The sequence below is a fragment of the Nomascus leucogenys genome, chromosome 5, assembly GCF_006542625.1.
Source record: "Nomascus leucogenys isolate Asia chromosome 5, Asia_NLE_v1, whole genome shotgun sequence".
Classification (NCBI taxonomy): Eukaryota; Metazoa; Chordata; class Mammalia; order Primates; family Hylobatidae; genus Nomascus; species Nomascus leucogenys.
In genome coordinates this window covers 1,055,580-1,078,299 of record NC_044385.1, presented here as the reverse complement: position 1 = coordinate 1,078,299, position 22,720 = coordinate 1,055,580, and the positions used below count along the sequence as shown (strand labels likewise).

Sequence of the window (22,720 nt, the reverse complement as noted above, 5' to 3'; positions counted from 1 at the left end):
AATAAGAATTAAATTAAAATTTCATTAATAGTATCCTAGAAAAAAAAATTAGAAATGAACTTAACAAAATAACTGCATATACTATACACTGAAAATTATTTAAAATGCTGAAAGAAATGAAAGAGCTGAATAAACTGAGATATACTCAATATTCAAATATAACAATACTGAATATGAAGATCAAAATACCCAACAAATTTATCTACAGATTCAATGCAAATTCCAATGTAGCTTTTCTTTAATATAAATTGAAAAGCTCTTCCTAAAATCCATATAAACATGTAAAGAAAATCAAACACACAAGAATTCTGAAAAATAATAACAAAATTCAGTAACTTATACTCCTGATATAAATTCTTACTACAATGTTACAGTAATTAAACAATATAGTACTGGCATAAGGACAGATTTATGTAGACCAAAAAAAAAAAAACCACAGAATTAAAGTTCCATTAATGAACAAATTAATCTGTGGTAAAATTATTTTTTTCTGTGAAAGGTGTTTTGACAGTCATTATATTTATAATTCTTTAGTTCAATATGAACTCTGGTCCTGAGTGAGACATGAGCAGGTATTAAAGGCTTCGCCACATTTTTTACATTTGTAGGATTTTTCTCAGGTATGAATTTTCTCAGGTACAATAAAGTCTGAGCAGTGGTTAAAGGTTTTGCCACATTTTTCAGATTTGTAGCATTTTTCTCTTGTATGAATTCTCTTATGGTTTGAAAGGCTTGAACAAGATATAAAGACTTTACCACATTCTTCACATTTATAGGGCTTCTCTCCAGTATGAATTCTTTTATGTTCAGTAAGGTGTGAGCACCGGTTAAAAGCTTTGCCACATTCTTCACATTTGTAGGGTTTCTCTCCAGTATGAATTCTCTTATGTTTAGTGAGGTTTGAACACTGGTTAAAGGCTTTGCCACATTCATCACATTTGTAGGGTTTCTCTCCAGTATGAATTCTTTTATGTAGAGTTAGGTATGAGAACCAGTTAAAGGCTTTGCCACATTCTTCACATTTATGGGGTTTCTGTCCAGTGTGAATTTTCTTATGTTTGGCATGGTTTGAACTGTGGTTAAAAGCTTTGCCACATTCTTCACATTTATAGAGTTTCTCTCCAGTATGAATTATAATGTGATTAGAAAGGCCTGTGAAGGATTTAAAGACTTTTCCACATTCTTTACATTTGTAATGTTTCTCTTCATTATGAATTGTCTTATGTTCAAGAAAGCATGAGCAGTGCTTAAAGGCTTTCCCGCATTGTTTACACTTGTAGGATTTCTCTGCAGTGTGGATTCTCTGAAGTGGAGTTAGAATTGAGGATATGTAAAAGGAATTGTCACATTCTTTACAGTTGGAAGATATCTCTCCAGTATGTCTTGTCTTATGTCTATTTAGATTTGATGATTTACTAAAGACTTTCACACATTTATTAAATTGAAAGATTTTGGTATGGGTAGTTGATAAAGATCGGTTAAGTCCATTATAACATTCTTTCTGCACCTTAGATTCACCCACACTTTCCCAATCTTTCTTTAAGTGTAAATTCTCAATGCCACAGCTTCCATAACTTCTCAGTATCACTTTTTGAAATGAATCTTTTATATCATGCTCTGGCAAGAGGTCTTGGGTGAAATGAGAAGAAACAGCTGAAAAAAATTAAAATAACGTATTACCCAACTTACTGGACTTAGGTGAAAATAATTTAAAAAGCTAATAAATGAAATTATACCAAACACATTAGCGAGATAGCATAATAAAATACTACAGGCCCTGATTTTTTGATGAACATAATATAACAAAAATATACTGAACAAAATGCATTTGTGAGAACTCTAGAAACCATATTAAAAGCCACAGACAAGGGGAAGGAAAGCTTGTTGCATTTACCCACCACAACTCTTTCTTCTCCTCAATGTGGCATAATGACTTCAGGAATAAACTCCCGACTCCTAACTTCTCCTTCAATAGAGACAGTAGTGGCACATATGCCCATACTTTTGATGGAATTTCCAAAGACTATTTTCTGTCTCCCATGACACAAAGTGCTGAAAGGAATAGTGGTAGAACCTTTAATTCAAAGGTTGGTTCTGCTGAGACCAAAGGTAAATAATTGTTATAGCCACAGAGAGGCTGCAGTACCACAGACAGACAACAGATTTAGCAAATAATTGATTAGAGAAGAAAGAAAGAAGAAACAAAGGTAAATCTCTTTAACTGGAAATTAAACACAAAATTCCAGAGAACATACATCCTGAGAATAGGTTTGAAAGGCTCATGGAAACCCTAGCCAGAGTCACTTGGTGTCAGACTACCCAGGACAAGGCCATTTTATAAAGATTTTGACAGGTGGCTTTTAGTGCCCAAATCTCAACCAAAGATTGCAACATATACATTAGGGTAACATGGCTCAATCAATCAATCAATCAATCAATCAATATCCAGAAATCAACCCTAAAGAAATGGAGATGTATAAGTTACCTGAAAAATTTGAGATAACCATTTGAATAATGCCCAATGAGTAAAACAGGAAAACAGACATGAAATTAAGAAAATGAGAAAAGTATAAAAAGAAATAGAAATTGTTGGGCTGAAGAATAAAAAAAAAAAACCCTGACAAATTCTCAAATGTAAAAAAAAAATTAAGAAGCTCAACACATTTCAAATAGGATAAACACAAACAGACCCATAACAAGATACATTATAAGCAGTTTCAAAAAATTACAGATGAGAAAAGAATCTCAAAAACAGAAAGGGAAAAGCAATGTGTTATCTATAAACATGCTTCTATGAGATTACCAGAGCATAGCTGTTTCATACACCATCATTCTAGCACTATAGAATTTTATTTTTGTGTATGTGATCACAGGGCACACAGAGAAAACAGGAAACCTGCCCTACTTGAAGAAAACAAATCTCTGGAAACTGACCCTTAAAAAAGGGAGATTTTTGCATTTTTTTTGACAAAGAATTTAAAGTAATCATCTTAAACATGTTCAATGACCAAAAGTAGAACACAGATAGATAACTATACAAAATCAGGTTGGGCATGGTGACAAGAGCAATATGGTTTACATAAAGTAAAATACTCTCCTTATTGTTCATTTAAAAATAAATCCTGGCTATGTACAGAGGCTCACACCTGGAATTTCAGCATTTTGGAAGGCTGAGGTGGGAGAACTGCTTGAGACCGAGTTCAAGACCAGCTTGAGTAACACGGTGAGACTGTCTCTACAATTTTTTTTTTTTAATTAGCCAGGCATGGTGGTATATGCCTATAGTCCCAGCTACTTAGAAGGCTGAGGTGGAAGGATCACTTGAGCTCAGGAGTTTGAAGCTACAGTGAGCTATGATCATACTGCTATACACCACCAGCCTGGATGACAGAGTGAAACCCTGTTTATAAAAAAAAAAACAAAAAACAGAAAACCATGCATGAGGAAAATAATACATCAATAAAGAGATTAAAAAAAAAAACCTATAAAAAAGAACCCAACTAAGCTTGGTGTGGTGGCTCACGCCTGTAATCCCAGCACTTTGGGGGCTGAGGCAGGCGAATCACAAGGTCAGGAGGTCGAGACCAGCCAGACCAACATGGTGAAACCCTGTCTCTACTAAAAATACAAAAAATTAGCCGGGCGTAATGGTGGGTGTCTGTAATCTCAGCTACTCGGGAGGCTGAGGCAGGAGAATTGCTTGAACCTGGGATGCGGAGGTTGCAGTGAGCCGAGATCACTCCACTGCACTCCAGCCTGGGCAACAGAGCAAGACTCTGCACCCCCCACACAAAAAAAGACAAAAACCCAACTAAAATTGTTGAGCTGGAAAATACACTGTGTTGAAAAATTAACTAAAGAGCCAAAACAGCAGACTTAATGAGGCAGAAAAAACATCAGCAAACTGAAGACATATCATTTATAAATATTGAGTTGTGGAAGCAAAATTTTAAAAATGGAAAAAAATGAAGATGGAATATTGGACTTAATGGAAACCATTCAGTAGACCAATATATTCATAAAAAGAGACTTAGAAGATATAGGTGAAAAGTGGTAAGTTATTTAAAGAAAAAGGGGAGGGGGCTCAGAACTTCTAAACTTTCAATGGGATAAAACCAAATATTACTAAGGATACTTGATCTAAAAAAAATTTACTTTCAAAAATAAGTGAAAAATAGACTTCCAAGATAAACAAAAGCTGAGAATGTTTGCTGCTACTAGTACGGTCCTACAAGAAATGATAAAAGCAGTCCATTATGTTGAACAATAAAATGATGCTGGACAACATCATAAATTCATATGAAAATATAAAGCTGTTAAAGGTAAATATATACACAGATATAGACTTGTCTAATGTTACATAAAACCAAAAACTCTGCAGAATGTGAAAAACAACATAAATCTCTGTAAATCTATTAATAATTGCACAACATAAAATGATATAATTTTTGACATTAATATCAAATTGGGGGATATAAAGATAAATAGTTCTTATACTCAATTGTAGGGAAGTTATGAGATAGATTATTAGAACTTTAAGAAGTTTTATGAACTGTCCATTTCTCAAGGTGATCACAAAGAAAGTATTTATAGAAGTAATGCAAAAGAACATGAGAAAAGAATCAGAGCATGTCACTGCACAGTCAACAAAACAAAAAGGAAGGCTGTGAGAGAGGTGAGAAAGGAAATGAGGGACAACATATCTACAAGGAACAGAAAACAATTACAAACAAGATGGTAATAGTACTGCCATTTCCTTTAGGAATTATTTTAAATATAAATGGATTAAATTCCTTAATGAAAAGAAAATGGCTGAATAGATTAAGAACAAACAAGATTCTAAAATATGCTGTATACAACAGACTCAACTGTAGCTCTAAAGGAGTCTAATAGGCTGAAAGTAAAGAATGAAAAAAATATGTTCCATGAAAATAGTAACCACAATTGGGTGGTGTGGCCACAATTATATTACACAAGATACATTTTAAATTAAAAACTGTCACACAAGACAAAGATTGATATAATGGTAAAATAGGCCTATTTACCAAAAATCTTTAACAGTTTTATATACACACACTCCACACACAAACATACATATGTATGTATATATAGTGTGTGTGTGTGTGTGTGTGTGTATATACATATGAAGCAATATTTGCTGCCACGTATGTGAAGCGAATATGGACAGAAATGAGCCAAGCAATACACAGCAACACAATCGTAAACTTCCAGATTCCACTTCCAATAATGAATAGAAAAATCACATAGAAGATCAGTAAGAAAACAGAAAATTTAAGGATTATAGACTACAGACATGTACAGAATTCTCCAGGAAAAACAGCAGAATACACAATATTCTCAATTGCATATTCATTCTGTTAGGACACATAACAACTGACCAAATTTAGGAAGACTGAAATCAAACAATGTATTTTTTTCTAACCAAACCCAAAATATGTAGAAATTAAACACACTGTTGAACACATTCTTGATCAAGGGTCAGATGATTTTTTTGTTAAGATATCAGTACCAGCCGGGTGCGATGGCTCACGCCTGTAATCCCAGCACTTTGGGAGGCCGAGGCGGGCGGATCACGAGGTCAGGAGATCGAGACCATCCTGGCTAACACGGTGAAACCCCATTTATACTAAAAATACAAAAAATTAGCCAGGCGCGGAGGCGGGCGCCTGTACTCCCAGCTACTCGGGAGGCTGAGGCAGGAGAATGGCGTGAACCCGGGAGGCACAGCCTGCAGTGAGCTGAGATCACGCCACTGCACTCTAGCCTGGGTGACAGAGCAAGACTCCGTCTCAAAAAAAAAAAAAAAAAAAAAAAAAAAAAAAAAAAAAAGATATCAGTACCAACAGTGATGTACAAATTCAACGTAATCTCTATCTAAATCCCAATGGTACTTTTTTTGCAGAAATATTTTCCAAATCCTAAAATTTGTTTAGAAACTATGACTAGCCAAATACCATTTCAAAAGAAGAAAAGGATGGGTGTGGTGGCTTATGCTTGTAATTCTAGCACTTTGGGAGGTAAACATGAGAGGATCACTTGAGGCCAAGAGTCTGAAGCCAGATTGGACCCTGCCTCTATTATTAAAACAAACAAACAAAACAACAACAACAACAAAAACTATAAAATAAAAAGAATAAGAAGAGGCTTTACACTTCCTGGTTACAAACATATTACACAAAGCTATAAAAAGACAAATATTAATAGATAATGAAACAGAAGAGAGAACCTAGATATGAACCCTTTTGTATACAATCAAATGATCTTCCACAAGGTTGCTATGACCACACAATAGGGAGAGTCTCTTCAACAAATCATGTTGAAAACGGAGCATCTACATGAAAAAAATTAAGTTGGACCCTTCCTTTGCATTATATGCAAACAATATTTTAAAAGGATTCAATGCTTAAACATAAAAACGTAACAAAACTCTCAGGAGAAAATATAGAGGAGAAGATCATGACATTGGTGTTTGCACTGTTTTCTTGGATATGATGTCAAATGCACAAGCAACAAAGAACAAAAAAACCGAACTACATCAAACTTCAGAATTTCTGAACATTAAAGGAACCAATTAATGGAATGAAAATGTCACCTTAGAAATGGGTGAAAATATTTACCTACTAGATATTTGATAGGAGTTAATGTAGAGAATGTATCTCTCCTAAAACTCAGCCCCCAAAAAATAATAATTTGATTTAAAAACAGACAAAGGATTGAACTGACTTTTCTTTAAAAGATAATGCTCAAATGGCCAACAGGCACTTGAAAGCAAGCTGAAAATTACTAATTTGTAGAGAACTGCAAAGCAAAATCACAATGAGCTATCACCTCACATCCATCAAAATGGCCACTATCAAAAATGAACAGAGGCTGGGCACAGTGGCTCGTGCCTGTAATCCTAGCACTTTGGGAGGCTGAGGCGGGTGAATCACATGAGGCCAGGAGTTCAACACTAGTCTGGCCGACATGGTGAAACCCCATCTCTGCCAAAAATACAAAAATTAACCGGGCATGGTGGTGCATGCCTGTAATCCCAGCTACTTGGGAGGCTGTGGCACAAGAATCACTTGAACCCAGGAAGCGGAGGTTGCAGTGAGCCAAGATTGCACCACTGCATTCCTACGTGGGTGACAGAGCAAGAACCTGTCTGGAAAAAAAAAAAAAAGATCAACAGAAACTAATCTGTGAAGGATGTGGCGAAATGGAAACCTATGTGCACTACTGATGAAAAAATATGACACAGCCACTATTAAAAAACAGTATAGAGATTCCTCAAAAAACTAAAAATGGAATTATCATATAATCCAGCAATCCCATTTCTGAATATATATTCAAACTCAGAACCTAGAAGATGTATTGCAGCATTATTCACAAAAGCCAAAATGCAGAATCAACCCTGATGTCCCAACTGATCAACAGATAAAAATAAATGTGGCATATGCATAAAATTGGTATTATTTAGCCTTAAAGAAGGAAATATTGTTACATTGTATGATAAGGATAAAGCTTGAGAATATTATGTTAACCGAAATAAGCCAGTACCAGTGACAGCGTATGTCTCTCCGGCTTCAATGTACATACGTATGACATACTCAATGACAGTGTATGATTCTACTTCTATAATATCTTAAGTAGCCAAGATCATATAGAAAGTTGAAGGTGTTTGTCAAGGGCTGGAGAGAGAATAAAATGGGCAGTTCTTACTTAAGGAGTACTGAGTTTTGGTTTTGCAAGATGTAAAATTTCTAGCGGTCTTTTGCATAACACTGTGAATACGTGTAACGTTTCACTAACGTCTTTTGCATAACACTGTGAATATGTGTAACGTTACTAAAAATGTATCCTTAAAGGTGCTCAACATCACACGTCATCAAACAACTGCAACTCAAAACCATGATGAGACATCACCTCACACCTGTTTGGATGGCAAATATCAAAAAGAAGAGAGATGTGTATTACTCAAGGGATGGACAAAAGCCCTGACTTCACTACTGCATAATCTCTCTACTTCAGAAAATTAATTTATACCCTAAATTCATACAAATAAAAAATCTACAAAAGAGATAATGTGGCATATACATAAAATTGATATTATCGGCCTTAAAGAAGATATTGTCACATTGTATGATAAGGATAAAGTTTGAGAATATTATGTTAACTGAAATAAGCCAATACGAGTATTGACAAAGGTGTGAAGAAAAATAAATTCCATACATTGTTGCTGTGTTGTAAATTGATAGAGCCAGTAGCAAAACCAGTATGGAGGTTTTCAATTAAAAAATGAAAAAGTAAAATTACCATATAATTCATCAATCCCACTTCTGTGTAAATAACCAAAGGAAATAAAATAATTATCTCGAAAGAAAAAAAACTGTACGCTCATGTTCATTGCAGCATTTTTTCACACTTGCCAAGATATGAAAACAACCTAAATGTTTGCAGACACTAAAAAAAAAGTACACACACACACACTATTCAGCCATTAAAAATGATAAAATCCTGCCATTTCAACAACATGGATGAACACGGAGGAAATTATGCTAAGTGAAATAAGCCAGGCACAGAAAGAAAAATACTGCATAATCTCTCTTATAAGGGGAATCAAAAAGGGCTGAACTCACAGAAGCAGAGAGTACAAAGATGATTGCCAGAGGCTGGAGGCAGGGAAAATTGGGAGCTGTTGTTCAAAGAGTACGACTTTCCATTATAAGATAAATACGTTTTGGGGATCTAGTGTATAGCATTATGACTGCAGTTCACAATAGCATTCTGTATGCTTAAAATTTGCTAAGATAGTTGTATCAGATCATCACATTGTACACAATACGTACACAATTTTTATTTGTGAAAAAATCCACGTTACACACATGCACATATCTACACAAATGTACACACAATAACATATGTATGAATAACAGCTCGGTCATACCAAACAAAATGATAAAATTACAGTTATTGTAAACTGAGGAAGCAAGTGCAAGTTAAATATATGCTTAGCACACTGCTCTAAGCTACCCAAATACATAGCATATTTAAGAAATCTAGGAAGCTGATATGGTTTGGCTGTGCCCCCACCCAAATCTCAACTTAAATTGTATCTCCCAGAATTCCCACATGCGGTGGGAGGGACCCAGGGGAGGTAACTGAATCACAGGGGGCCGGTCTTTCCCGTGCTATTCTCATGATAGTAAATAAGTCTCACGGGATCTGATGGCTTTCTCAGGGGTTTCTGCTTTTGCTTCTTTCTCATTTTCTCTTGCTGCTGCCATGTATTTAGCCTCCTGCCATGATTCTGAGGCCTCCCCAGCCATGTGGAAATAGTAAGTCCAGTTAAACCTCTTTTCCTTCCCAGTCTCAGGTATGTCTTTGTTAGCAGTGTGAAAACCAACTAATACAGAAGTGAATAGATACACTAAACTACACTACAGTTGAGAATTTTGGGCAGAGTTTAAATTACCAATCTCAGTTTATACTAAAACAATAAATGTTTAATAAAAAATAACAGTTTCTTACATTTAGGGAGATGTCTAGTGTTCTTATAAAATTACTGAGTATAAATTTCTATAGAATGACATTTAAAACCTCTATAGAATGGGAAATCACAAAGCAGAAAACATGTGACATCTGTTCTGGTGTTCCTGGGATTCTGAGCCAAATCCCACTAGTCTCACACACCTTAGACATAATGCAAAAAGGGAACTTAAAAAATAGTTTAACAAACAGTTTCTCAAAAATACACAGATATTCCTGTGTCCCCAAAGCAATGGAGGAACAATCAGATCATATGGTCTGTTCCAAGCTATGAAGAAGACTTTGGCTCTCACTGTCATCTTGAAGAAAGATCGCTGAAGGGAAAGTAGAGCCCTAAAACAATTTCAGAGCATGGGACAGAAGGTGTTCCTATGTGACAGCAAGGGAAAGAAACTCAGGCTTCTCAGAAACCATTTCCATTGGAACAGAGCTTCCCAAACCACATTTTAAGGTCTGGCTTCCGCCTTGATCTCTGAACCTCTCATCTGTTATCATCCACTTCATTTACTCCTACCTACCTGGGTGTCTGGCTACTGTCTCATGTTTCTTCACATTCCAGGGCTCATTCCTTTGCTCTAGACAGGTGATCAGGTCTGGCTTAGAGACAGCAATACCTATTTTTTAAAAAAATTTAAAAAAGGACCTGTTTTATTTTTTAAGAAGTAGCATGACTCTTGCTTGGATTCTCTAATTACCAACCTAGTACTGTGCTCAGTAGAGAAATAAGGAAATAGAAGATTCTAGAAAATTAATCCAAAAATACTGTTTCCTGACAGAACCTTTAGAATATTTGGAAAGTATTTTAAATTTATGAGTCCCTAGCTTCACTACCTAATACTACTGAATCAAGAATCAGTGGTGGTAAGTGGATTTTTCAGGGTGTGGGCAACACTATTTTATGCCACTAAATTTCAGGAACTACCACCACTAATCTCAGTATGCACATCACCTCAAGAAAGGAAGGTTAATGTCAAGATAACATACCTTCAAGGTTTTTTTTTCTACACCAACAAATCCCCAAGTTTTCCTTGAAAGCAGAAATCTGAAACTTATTCATGCAAAGCAGAAATTCCCAAAAATATTCTACGATGAAGGAAATAAAATCCTTAGTGTAAAATAGAAATTATGTATTGAAGCGATCCTCACCCAGGGAGACCAGGTTTCTGTAGTTTTCTAACATCACGTCCCTATACAGATTCTGTTGAGCAGGGTCCAGATAGCTCCACTCCTCCGGAGAGAATTCTATGGCCACATCCTTGAATATCAACAGTCCCTGGCAAAGAAAAAACACATACTTATCAAGTGGCCACGGGCAGAGTTCTTAATTTGATTCCAGGCACAAAGAGAGACAGAGAGAACTGGTTCTTACTTACAGAAGAGACTGAAATGATGAAATAATTGTAAACACAGAAATATTCTCTAAGTATTCTCTAATTCTGAAGAAAGAGGATGGCATAAGCTCCACATAACCAGTGTAGATATTCTACTCTTGTGAATAATACAGTATAAAATTAAGGCATCAACACAGGCATATACATTTTTTCCTGCTCTATTTACATCACACAGGATAAGCTGTAAATATTTCTCATATGTAGAAGTCATGATTCATCAGAAGGTACCCCTCAAACTTTAATGCATACATAATAAACTAGAGATCTTCTTAAAATGCAGGCTCTGATTCAGAAGACCTAGGGTGAAGCCTGAGTTTCTGAATTTCTAAGTGAGCTATACAGTGATGCCACTGTGTCTGGGCTAAGGAAAATATTTTTTCAAACATGCAGGAAGTGGCAGAACCTGTGTTTATTTCAGTTTATCTAACCAATAAACAAACATGAGAGCCTTCATTTTCCAAAGCAAGCTATAAGCAAGGAGAATCTAAAAAGAAAGAAGAGCTTCCTAATTAATGTGATGGCTTATATGTATCAGTCAGTAAATCTCCCCAAGGTACTAAATAATAATGAAAAAAATACCTCTATAGTGCAAAAATCTGGCAGAGAGCACCTTAACCAAGTAAATAAAATTAAGATCAACTATAATAGGATAAATGGACATCACGGATGTCAAGGATCACATGACATCAAGGATCACATGACATCAAGGACACAGTCTCACTGCTCTGATATTATTGGCCACAAAAATAGAAAATTACAATCTGAATCTAATCATGTAGAAACATCTGTTTTTTGTTGTTGTTGTTGTTTTGAGACAGTCTTGCTCTGTCGCTCAGGCTGGAGTGCAATGGCACAATCTCGGCTCACTGCAACCTCCGCTTCCCAGGTTCGAGTGATTCTCCCACCTCAGCCTCCCAAATAGCTGGGATTACAGGCGTGCACCACCACGCCCAGTTAATTTTTGTATTTTTAGTAGCGATGGGGTTTCACCATGTTAGCCAGGCTGGTCTTGAACTCCTGACCTCAAGTGATCCGCCCGCCTCGGCCTCCCAAAGTGCTGGGATTACAGGTGTGAGCCACAGTGCCTGGCCAGAAACATCAGTTTCATGCAAAGTTCAAGCTATAGCTGTTTCCCTGGTTCTTTAATCTGTAATAGGGTATTTCAATAGTATTTCTTTAGCATCCTAGACAGCAAGTGTCTTCTAACTATTCTCTTTTCAGAACTTTAAGTTATTCCAGGTAATGAATGCCATCCTCTTTAAATGTCTCTTTTCTTAATTCTGTTCTGCATAGAGATGATGGAGCATGTGGATGAAATCTAAACAGTACGTGGTCCCCTTCTTCACTGACACCCCAAGACCCAGCCCCATCCGGGGGTAATCCTGGGGATCCACACTTTCCCATGTTGATATGTCACAGAACATTTCAATACTGCCCATCATACATTAATGGTAAGATTCGGTCATGACATATAAGAAGCATGGAAGGAGAGAATGGAGAGAAGGTTCTGGTATACAGGAGGAAGGATTTTATAGAGCTCCTTATCAATCATAAGAAAAAGGGGGTGGGGGAAAGTAGTTGGAAAGAAAGACATTAGGCAGGTACATCAGAAGTACAGAAATAAAGGTTTGCAAGTTCTAAACACATAACATCCCAGAAGAAAAGAGGACACATCCCCTAAACCCAGACACATTCACCTGAGAACCAGCCATTGCTTCCTCTTCTTCCTCTTCTGGGATTCCTTCTCAGGTGAGATTATCTGGACAAATCACACCTGCATTTGAGAATATGTCTTTAAAGGTGTCAGCACAACCCTCTCACCTGCAACCAGCACACCTACAGGCAGAAGGCCCGAAGTGCAGAAAAGGGAATACTCCCCTATTCTTTGTCACAGGAGAGAGGAAAAATGAGCTACCACATAAAGACTAAAAATTTCCTGCCTTCAGGTGATCTCCCCTGCCATGAACTCCAGCAATTTCTGGTACAGCAAAAGAAGTATGGACCTTGGTGACCTACCCCTATCAAATCTAAGAGCAGGCCCTCTGACCTCCTTTTGGAACCCAAGTCTCGTGACTGTATCTAGGAGCCCTCAAGCTCGACTCTGCCTCACCTTAGAATCGTTGGGGGCACTTACTTAAAACAACAATTATGCTTCCATCCAGACTACAGACAGGATCTTTGGAGAGGGCACGTGTGATGGTAGTTCTCCAAACTGGCTATTGGATTCTAATTGGAAGCCTGCGCTGAGAACCACAAAGCTGAGTACTGTCTCTCCGGCTTCAGGGTACATATAAATAATTTGGTATTCTAATTTGGTTATTCCAGGCGCCATTGTAAGTAATGTGTTTCCGCAGGTGTGAAAGGGGTCTGCAAATTGGCTTCTATAACAAGTCTTCTGATGCTGTCCCCCCTGGACTCCTTAGCAGCAGCACTCAGCTAGAGAAGGCAAATACAGCACAGAGCCCCTTGTACCCAATACCGGTATCACAACAGAAATGCTTCGGCCGGGCGCAGTGGCTTAAGCCTGTAATCCCAGCACTTTGGGAGGCCGAGGCGGGCGGATCACCTGAGGTCGGGAGTTCAAGACCAGCCTGACCAACATGGAGAAACCCCATCTACTAAAAACAGAAAATTAGCCGGGCATGGTGGCGCATGCCTGTGATTCCAGCTACTGGGGAAGGCTGAGGCAGGAGAATCGCTTGAACCTGGGAGGCAGAGGTTGCAGTGAGCTGAGATCGCACCATTGCACTCTAGCCTGGGCAACAAGAGGGAACTCGGTCTCAAAAACAAACAAACAAACAAACAAACAAAAACCAGAAATGCTTTTGAGTGCAAGTGAAGACCACCAATCGCCATCCTGAAAACTGACATTCTCAGCTGAGCCTTTGAAGTTTACTAAAGTCTAGAGAAGGCAGCAACGTCTGAGTAAGTCTGCACTGGGAGAACACCACGGACACGGGCATTAATGCAATGTTTACGGAACACAGACTGTGTGCTCAGAAGTGTGTTACAGAGGACAGTGCTGAAAACCTAGTAATAGGTGAGGTAATTCTAACACCCCGGGAGGTGGGTACTAAGTGTCCGTAATCCCCAGGGTTTACATGAAGGGCCCAGCTTTTCTTTTTCTGTTTCTCCATCACTGAGTTTTAGAAAGAAAATATATAGAATAAAAGCTAAATACAGACAGATGGGAGAGATAAAGAAAGAAGGGGTTAAATGTAGTTGAGAGGGATTTTTCGCTGTCGCGTTCCTGTTTACTTTCTTGTAACTCATGGAGGAACTACTGGATCTGCAGGATAAACAACAGGTTGCTGGGTGGGATGTCTCTAGCAGCACTGGTTTCAGTGAAAAACAAAGGTCCACAATTACACGGTTCTTTGTTCTCATTTATCTGCTTTTGGGTTTGGGAAAATTGGGAGCACCTGCTCTGGAGGGATTCCCAGGAACCACCACGTAAAACTCTGAAGTCCTCTAATCAATTCTGTGAGGGAGATTTCACGGTGGGATAAGGCCTGGGAAACAGGTTGATCTGGCAGAGCTGGGCCAAGAAGCAGGACCCTCAGCTTCTCAGCTTTATGCCTCTGGGTACTATCAGTTCTGTTTTTCCTAAGCCTGCCCAACAGACACTTGACTCTCAGAGTTTGTGTAATTTTAACCAATTTTAGCCACTTACTCATCTATTTTATAAGATACAGTAACAAGCAATTTAACCAACACCCTTAGAGCTTTCTAGGACAAATATATTAGAAACTAAATATTTATTCTTGGCAAGGAAAATGCAATAGAAATAAAGATAATAACAACTCTTTTGTCCATAAATAGCCCTTCAGGTGGCAACACCAGAACTCACAAAAGAACAAGAGAAAAGAAGTGGCCCCAGTGAAGCCACAATCCCCTGTATACCTCCCTCCTTTGTACTGACCACAGGATGCTGAATTCAACCGTTTATTCACTGGCTCTAGACTGAAAGTTCCTGGTTGGTAAGGACCCAAGACTGCGTCATCTGTTTTCGTAATGGCCATATGAAATGGAAGCAACTGGTTTATCAGTTTGAGTCTCGAGATCTCCTCGTTTTTTACCCAATACCAGGAAACGGGAGCCAGTCCCATCTGGATATCAATCAAAGAGATTCCTTTTGTGAGGGGGAAAGAAGAAACATGCATGACTCATTTCTCTTCCTCTGAGATGGAAGCAGCTTTGTGTGTTTATTTTTAATGGAAAAAAACAGGAAAAAAGCCTACAGCATCCAGTATTCCCAGGCCTGACCCTGCTTAGCTTCCAAGATGAGATGAGACTGGGCATGTTCGGAGCGGTACGGCCATAGACTGGAAGCAGATTTAGACCTTCTTCTCAGCCTGACCTTAGTCTGCACTAATGTTTAAAGACTCCCAGGTACCTGCGACAGGGTCCTCAGTGACCCTGGGCTTATGTCCCCATGGTGATCTAGGCAAGAAAGATTCCAGCTGATTCTTGGGGCAAAAATAGAAAACAGGTCGGCACGGTGGCTCACACCTGTAACCCCAGCACTTTGGGAGGCTGAGGTGGGCAGGTCACCTGAGGTCAGGAGTTTGAGACCAGCCTGGCCAACATGGTAAAACCCTGTCTCTACTAAAATACAAAAAAATTAGCCGGGTGTGGTGGCACGCACCTGTAATCCCAGTTACTTGGGAGGCTGAGGCAGGAGAATTGCTTTAACTCAGGAGGCGGAGGTTGCAATGAGCTGAGATCGCCCCACTGCACTCCAGCCTGGGTGACAGAGTGAGACTCCATCTCAAAACAAAACAAAACAAAACAAAAGAAACAAAACATGCCGTGGTGGAGTGGCAGATTCTTAATCCAGAGGAGATGTCACCTGTCCCTAAGTAGCTACATCTTGAGTAAGAGAAAGGACAACAGTGCTTCCATATCACACTTTACAGGTGGGTGTGACTGTGATCATGGCTCTGCCTATTTTGTGGCCCTAACCTCGCCCTGCTGAGGTTCTTGTTTACATTTACAGATTCTGTCACCAGGCTCTTTTTTTTCTTTTTTTTTTTGAGATGGAGTTTCACTCCTGCTGCCCAGGCTGGAGTGCAATGGCACGATTTCGGCTCACCACAACCTCCGCCTCCCGGGTTCAAGCGATTCTCCTGCCTCAGCCTCCCGAGTAGCTGGGATTACAGGCATGCACTACCATCCCGGCTAATTTTGTATTTTTAATAGAGATGGGGTTTCTCCATGTTGGTCAGGCTGGTCTTGAACTCCCGATCTCAGGTGATCCGCCCGCCTTGGCCACCAGGCTCTTTTTATACCAGGAGCTTCTCACACAACTTTAACAGGTCACTGGACTTGGAAAACTCAAAGGGTGCCACTCTGAAACTGTGGCTTTAAGACGTCTGTGTCGGCCAGGCACAGCGGCTCATGCCTGTAATCCCAGCACTTGGGAGGCCAAGGCAAGAGGACAGCATGAAGCCAGGAGTTCGAGACCATCCAGGGCAACATAAGTGAGATCTCACCTCTACACAAAATAAAAAATAAAATTTGCAATGTGGTGTGGTGTGTCCCTTTAGTTCTCGCTGTTGAGGAAGGAGGATCACTTGAGCCCAGGAGTTTGAGGCTGCAGTAAGCTATGCATGTGCCACTGCACTCCAGCCTGAGTGAAAAGAGTGAAACCATGTCTCAAAAAATAAAATAATTAAAAGCTTTAAAAAAGGGGAGAAGAGCAAAACTTATTCTATTTTCTGGTGGGGGAATTAAGCCTCTTATTTCTAGCTGCTCTCAGTATAAAGAGCTCCTTTCATGCTTGGGGTGTCCGGACACCTGCAAGGGGTGCTCCCCTGGAAGAACTAGCTGGGCTTTCCATGACTTGCCACAGCCCAGGCTCCCCAGGAAGAAGTAATCGGGCCTTCAATGACCTTCCACAGCCAAGTCAAGGGCCATCGTCTTGGACTCATGGATATCTGAATTCCAGTAGGTCTGGATTCAGGCACTTGAGGGGTAGCCTGGGACAAACTGTGCGTATCAAAGGGGGTTTGTGGGAAAGAAAAACCAGAAAAGTGCTGTCAAGTACCCATGTTAAGTACTCAGTGCAGGGTTCGTGAAGAAGTGGTTTGTGCCTACAGATACTGGCCCAAGTGGGGCTACGCTCCGGCTCACTCCTGTGTCCGTGCAGGCAGATGAGACGATGGTCATATCGTGGAGGGACCAGGTTGCTGGGGGTGGGGATAGGCCAGGAGTCTTCCAGGCACCTGTGTGGGTTTTCCATGGGAAACTCTAGAAGCAAAGGTGCTGTGACGGGATTCCTGAGGGTGAAGCCTTGTTCTGGGAGGGACATGGCCACGTCAGTGCCTAGTGGGTACGTTTACAAGTGGGTGAAAATCATGTAGTGGCAGCAGAGTAAAGAGGGGGTCTGTCCTCAGAACTGTTTGCTTCTAAGTCCTCAGTCCTGTCTGATCCTGAGAGGAGAGCTGGAATCCCAGGAGAATGTGCAGGAGAACAGAGCCTCCCAATCCTGGGACACCCCAAGATGCCTCCAGCCCAGGCCACTGTGATGTCTTTTCTTTTTTTTTTTTTTTTTTTTGAGACGGAGTGTTGCTCTGTCGCCCAGGCTGGAGTGCAGTGGCGTGATCTGGGCTCACTGCAAGCTCTGCCTCCCAGGTTCACGCCATTCTCCTGCCTCAGCCTCCCAAGTAACTGGGACTACAGGCGCCCACCACCACACCCGGCTAATTTTTTGTATTTTTAGTAGAGACCGGGTTTCACCGTGTTAGCCAGGATGGTCTCGGTCTCCTGACCCCGTGATCCGCCCGCCTCGGCCTCCCAAAGTTCTGGGATTACAGGTGTGATGTCTTTTTTTTCTGACACCAAATGTGTGGAGTTTGCTGAACACCAACCAATTCTCCAACACCAACAGGGTGTCCAACAACTCAGTTCTGACACCACCCAAAAAAAAAGTTGACACAGGACCCACAGGTTCAGGACTCCGTCCCACAACACTGCCCCCATGGCAGGGGCCAGTCACACGTCCCCGGGGGCCCAGCAATACTTCTGGGCTACTGCCTATGTATCAGAAACTCCCCTCACCCACTCAAGTTCAATAATTTGATAGAGCTATTCGCAGAACTCAGCAAAGCACTGCACCTATGTTTACCAGTTTATTGTAAAAGATACAACCCAGAAACAGTCAAATGGAAGAGCTGAATATGGCATTGGAAAGTGGTGGGGGAAGATGGAGCGGGTAACTAGCTGTGATTAATGAAATCCTTCAGCTCTGTGTTCTCCAAGAACAGCTTAATAAAAAGCAACACCCCTCTAACTTAGATGAAGCTCCTTCTTATACCTATCACAAAGCCAGGCACAGACTCTCAAACTCCCATTTTTCCCCCTATAAACAGTCAGCTGAACAATTTTGTCTTCAGTTGTTAGAACAAAATACTTACTAACCAAACTGCTTAAGATTCTCTCCTTCTCCCAGGCCCCTGAATTTGTACCACCCTCTTCTCGAGCTAACACACAACTCCTATTTATGCTCCTCCTAAGAACAGGCTGATTTGGGAGTCAAACTTTCTCTCATCTAGGATCTGATTTGCCACCCTGCATCTTGTCCTCTCACTGTCACCTTTCTACTCTGGTTTGTTCCTCCAAATGAAGAAAGCCCTTGTCTGCCTAACCTTTGAGATCCTGGAAGATATAGTTGGTGCTTTCCCTCTGCTGTAATACTCCTTTAGAAGTAAGTAACTTCTTACCTAAATGTGAATTTGTTTTATTTGACAAAGTCTAGAAACAGCCCCAGAACAATAACAATTCCATCCTCAGAAACAGCCTCCAGACTCCTTCCATTCTGACCCCAACGGCATCTGCCAGTGGATCCCAGCTCTCCAGGGCTCTACAGCTCCTCTCAGTATAAAGTGCTCCTTTCATGCTGGGGTGTGCAGGCTGGGACACCTGCAGGGGAGGCTCCCCAGGAAGAACTAACCGGGTCTTCAATGACCTTGTTTTGCAGGCTCAAGATTGGCCTTAGCTTAGAGTCACTGGGCTCCAACTTCTATTTCTCAGTCAGGGTTATTCACTTAGTTGTAAGTGAGAAAATGCTCAGTGTTTGAAGAATCCAGCAAAATCACTCAAACACAGTGTTTATTTAAGAGAATAAAATTCTAAGGCACTTACATTGTATACCTCAATAGAAAAAGCAAAACTCTGTATCAGTTTCAGACAATAAACTCATCACATTATTTCCATAATTCAAATCATTCAGTAAACAAACACATATGAACATATCTAGGAGATGCCAAGTCCCATCTTCTAAAATTCAGTATTAAACTCAGACATCTAGATAACAGAGATATCAACTCCACGAGTCCTCCACCCTGCAAAAAAGAGGAACTAATATTTTGATGAATCAACGTAATTCACCAATTAATCTACTACATTTTTTTGTGGAAATGTATTCATTTCCTATAGCCATACTGGAAGAGGATTTTCCCTATTACTTTCCCTCATAGCATTCCCACAGCTAAGCCCTGGGATTCTGTTTAAAATCACCCCCTAAAAAAGAACAGGCCTGACAAACTTACTACACTCTAGTGAAGAAAAAGGTAAATCAGAATTTTTAACAAGTGAATATTTGACTATATTTGTAATGTCTTCTCTGAAATCCACCTCTTAAACATTTTCTTACCTTTGAAACTCTACTGTTAAAATGCAATTGACAGTTAATAAAAAACTAAGGTTGAATTAAGTGAAAAAATTTTTCAAGGTGTAAAACCCAGGAAGTGGCAATGCTGATTGGAACACAGACAAATCTGACTCAAGTGCCAAGTCGGGCCATCCTATCACTTGGGACATTCCTCTGTTTCCATACTGCTCACTGAACTGCTCACTGACCACCTTCCCCCCTTGCCCAGGAGCCACCACACTGTGCCCCACTGTGTGCCCCAAGTGGTTTGACTTTGCAGATTCTTGCATCCCCTCACTGCAGTGGGTTTTCCTTGTCCTTTGGCACAGTTTTTTCCCCTTCACAAGTCTGAGAGAATCCAGATGTCAGAAATCATTTGTCTTTTCTTCTCAATATCAGCATCCAACTGGCTGACCAGCAATGTGTCTCCAAGGAACAGAAGCTGGAGATGGGTGAAGACAATCTTCATGTCCTAAGGGGTTAGCTTTGTAAATGAAGGGTAGAACCAGCTTCCTCTCAGCCCCAGGGCATCCATCTGCTCCCTTAAGAGGCTCCACCTCCATCACTGAGGCTGTCCTCTGGGAGGAAAGGAACAACGTGCTAATGTTCACTAAACATGCCTTGAGATGGGTCACCCCCAGACAATTATGAAACCCAGGCACAGAAAAAGACAGGGTGGCTGAGGACACATGACCTTGTAAAATTTCCAAAGCAGAACCTCAAACCAAAGACATTCCGATAAGGTGTCTGTGCCTGGGGAAGATAAAAGAAGAGACACGAAGATTTTTTTAAAGCAGTGTGTCACGTGATTCTTCTCTGCTCACATAAAATGTTTACAAACAGAAAACAGATGTCTAAAAAAAGTGCCATCCAATGCTCTGTGAAAAAATGATGAAAATACTGTGTGTGAAATGTACCATAAAGGACATATAGGCTGGGGGGACAGGATGGTGGATGTGAGACCCTGCTTGCTACACATTTGGAAACGCAGTGGAAAACCAGTCCCCCTCCGGAGTGTTTAAAATAATTAACTAGCAGTCAATTAGACCGAAGTAGCACTAGTACCATCGGTTCCTAAGGAAAAAAATCTAACTGAAATACCTGTCTTGTAAATTACTACCTTAGGAGGAAACGATATTCAGCCTGAACCAACCACAAACCTCCAATTAGCCTCTCATTACATAACTAGGAAATTTCCACCTGGACAGTCCAAATGAGGCGACTCCACAACTGTAACTGTAACCAAGTTCTGAATTGGGTTCGCTTCCTCATGCCCCTTACAAAAGCCTTTGCTCCAAGCACCCACAAACCATGACTGGGAGCTCTGCATTGATGAACAGCTCTTTGCTCAAATAATCTCTTTAACGTTTAAACCTTGACTCCCTTTCCATTTTTACCAGGAGAAAGGAGAGCCTGGGACCCCACAGCCCACAGCTCCTCCCACGCAGTGGCTCCTCCTGGGTCCGGGCTCTCCCCGAAGCCCCTGCCGTCGCCACCGCACAGCTGCCAGCGAGGGGCCGGGCCGGGCGGAAGTCGAGCACAGAAGCGGACCGGACGCCGGGTGAGGCTGGCGGCCCAGCCCACATCCTGAGGCCAGGGGAAGCTGAGGGCCGGGCGGCTCCAGCGGGGTCTCGGGTCTGCAGACTCCGGAAGGAGCTGTGGGGAGGCCTGGGGCCGCCACAGCCAGTTCCAGCCCGTTTCCATCCGCCCCCTGCCCACCTCGGGACCCCGCCCACATACTCACCATTTCCCAGCTTCCCGGGTGTCCAGGCTTCTTAGCTACGGATCTCCGGATACCTGCAGGTCACAGGGCAAGAGGCTGTGGCGGCCACCTGCGCTTCCCCGAGCGGAGCACGCCGAGCACAGAAGACGACCCAGCTGAGGCTGGCAGGAGAGACGAAGGCCCCGCCATATCCCGGAAGCCGCGCCCTTCTGTCCGGCTGCGCGCCTGATTGGACGGTTCCTACGTCAGCGCCCCTGATTGGATAGGGCTCCAGGCCCCGCCCCCTCACTCCCTGAGTGACGGAGGATGTGATCGGACGCTGGGCTGAAGGCGACAAAGTGACAGGTTCTTGGCTGCAGCCTTTTCATGCAGGGCTTCCTGCTTGCGCCGGGCCTGGCCCAGCCCAGGGGGTATTTTCATTTAACCTTTTGTATAAGGTTATATCCATTTATAAATACTATATATATGTTATTAACAAATGAAAACAATATAATGGCAATGATTTTAACATTTCAGATTTTATGACCTTTCTGGCCTCTGGTAGTTTGATCAGGCAGCCTGAAATTTCAAAAAGGAGGCAATCCTTTAAGAAATAAAATGTAAGCCACGTGTGAATTTTAAATTTCGTAGTAGCCACCTTTTAAACATTAAAAGTAACAGGTGAAACTGATTGTAATTATTTAACCCAATATATCCAAAATATTATCATTTAAATGTATGATCAATATATTAATATTCATCAATATATTAATGAACTATATAATTTTCGGTAGTCAATCTGTGAAACTCACTCTGTATTTCACCTTCCCAGAACGTCTCAGTTCAGTCACATTCCAGGCCCTCAGTACGCACACATGGCCAGTGGCTGTCACACTGACGTGCAGCTCCGAGGGAGGTGAAAGGTCTGAACCCTTATTTCCTTCCAGAAGAGAAAGATCGGTGCCTCCTTATCAACATCTCTCCCCAGGCCAAAGGCTGAAGGGACAGGGCCCTAGAGAGAGCAAGGGCTGCAAAAAGAGTGTCCACAGGTAGACCACTGCTGCCCCGCCTGCTGTCCATCTTGCTTCCAAAAATCAGACAGTGAAAAAAAGAACAATGGGCCCTCAGGAGGACCTAACCCCAAGTCTTCAGGTCTTCCACAGCTTCGAATTCCAAAGTTTAGATATACAGAAAATAGATTAAACAAACTTCTGATATTGGGATTTGGCCTTGACCCTAATGAACAGGCTATTGGTTGTCTTTTTCCTCCTATGGTGTGGGAGACTGGGTGAGTTTATGCACCAATCACGTGTACGTATGTCTACATGTATCTCTACATAACTCACCACCGTCTAACAAGAGATCCAAATTTAAATAAAGGGAAAAGAAAATCAATACCTATAGGGTGCCTACTGTTTGCAG

General features: G+C 40.9%; 1 protein-coding gene across 1 annotated transcript; it reads right to left on the bottom strand.

Annotated features, from left to right (window-relative positions):
• Nucleotides 1-214: 214 nt before the first annotated feature.
• Nucleotides 215-21,499, bottom strand: LOC101177182 (zinc finger protein 682-like). The gene is made up of 4 exons (XM_030812557.1): nt 21,341-21,499; nt 10,699-10,825; nt 10,071-10,166; nt 215-1,653 (listed from the first exon to the last, which is right to left on the bottom strand). Exons 1-4 carry the CDS (start codon nt 21,341-21,343, stop codon nt 617-619), a joined length of 1,263 nt encoding a protein of 420 aa, XP_030668417.1. The 5' UTR covers nt 21,344-21,499; the 3' UTR covers nt 215-616.
• Nucleotides 21,500-22,720: the final 1,221 nt, after the last annotated feature.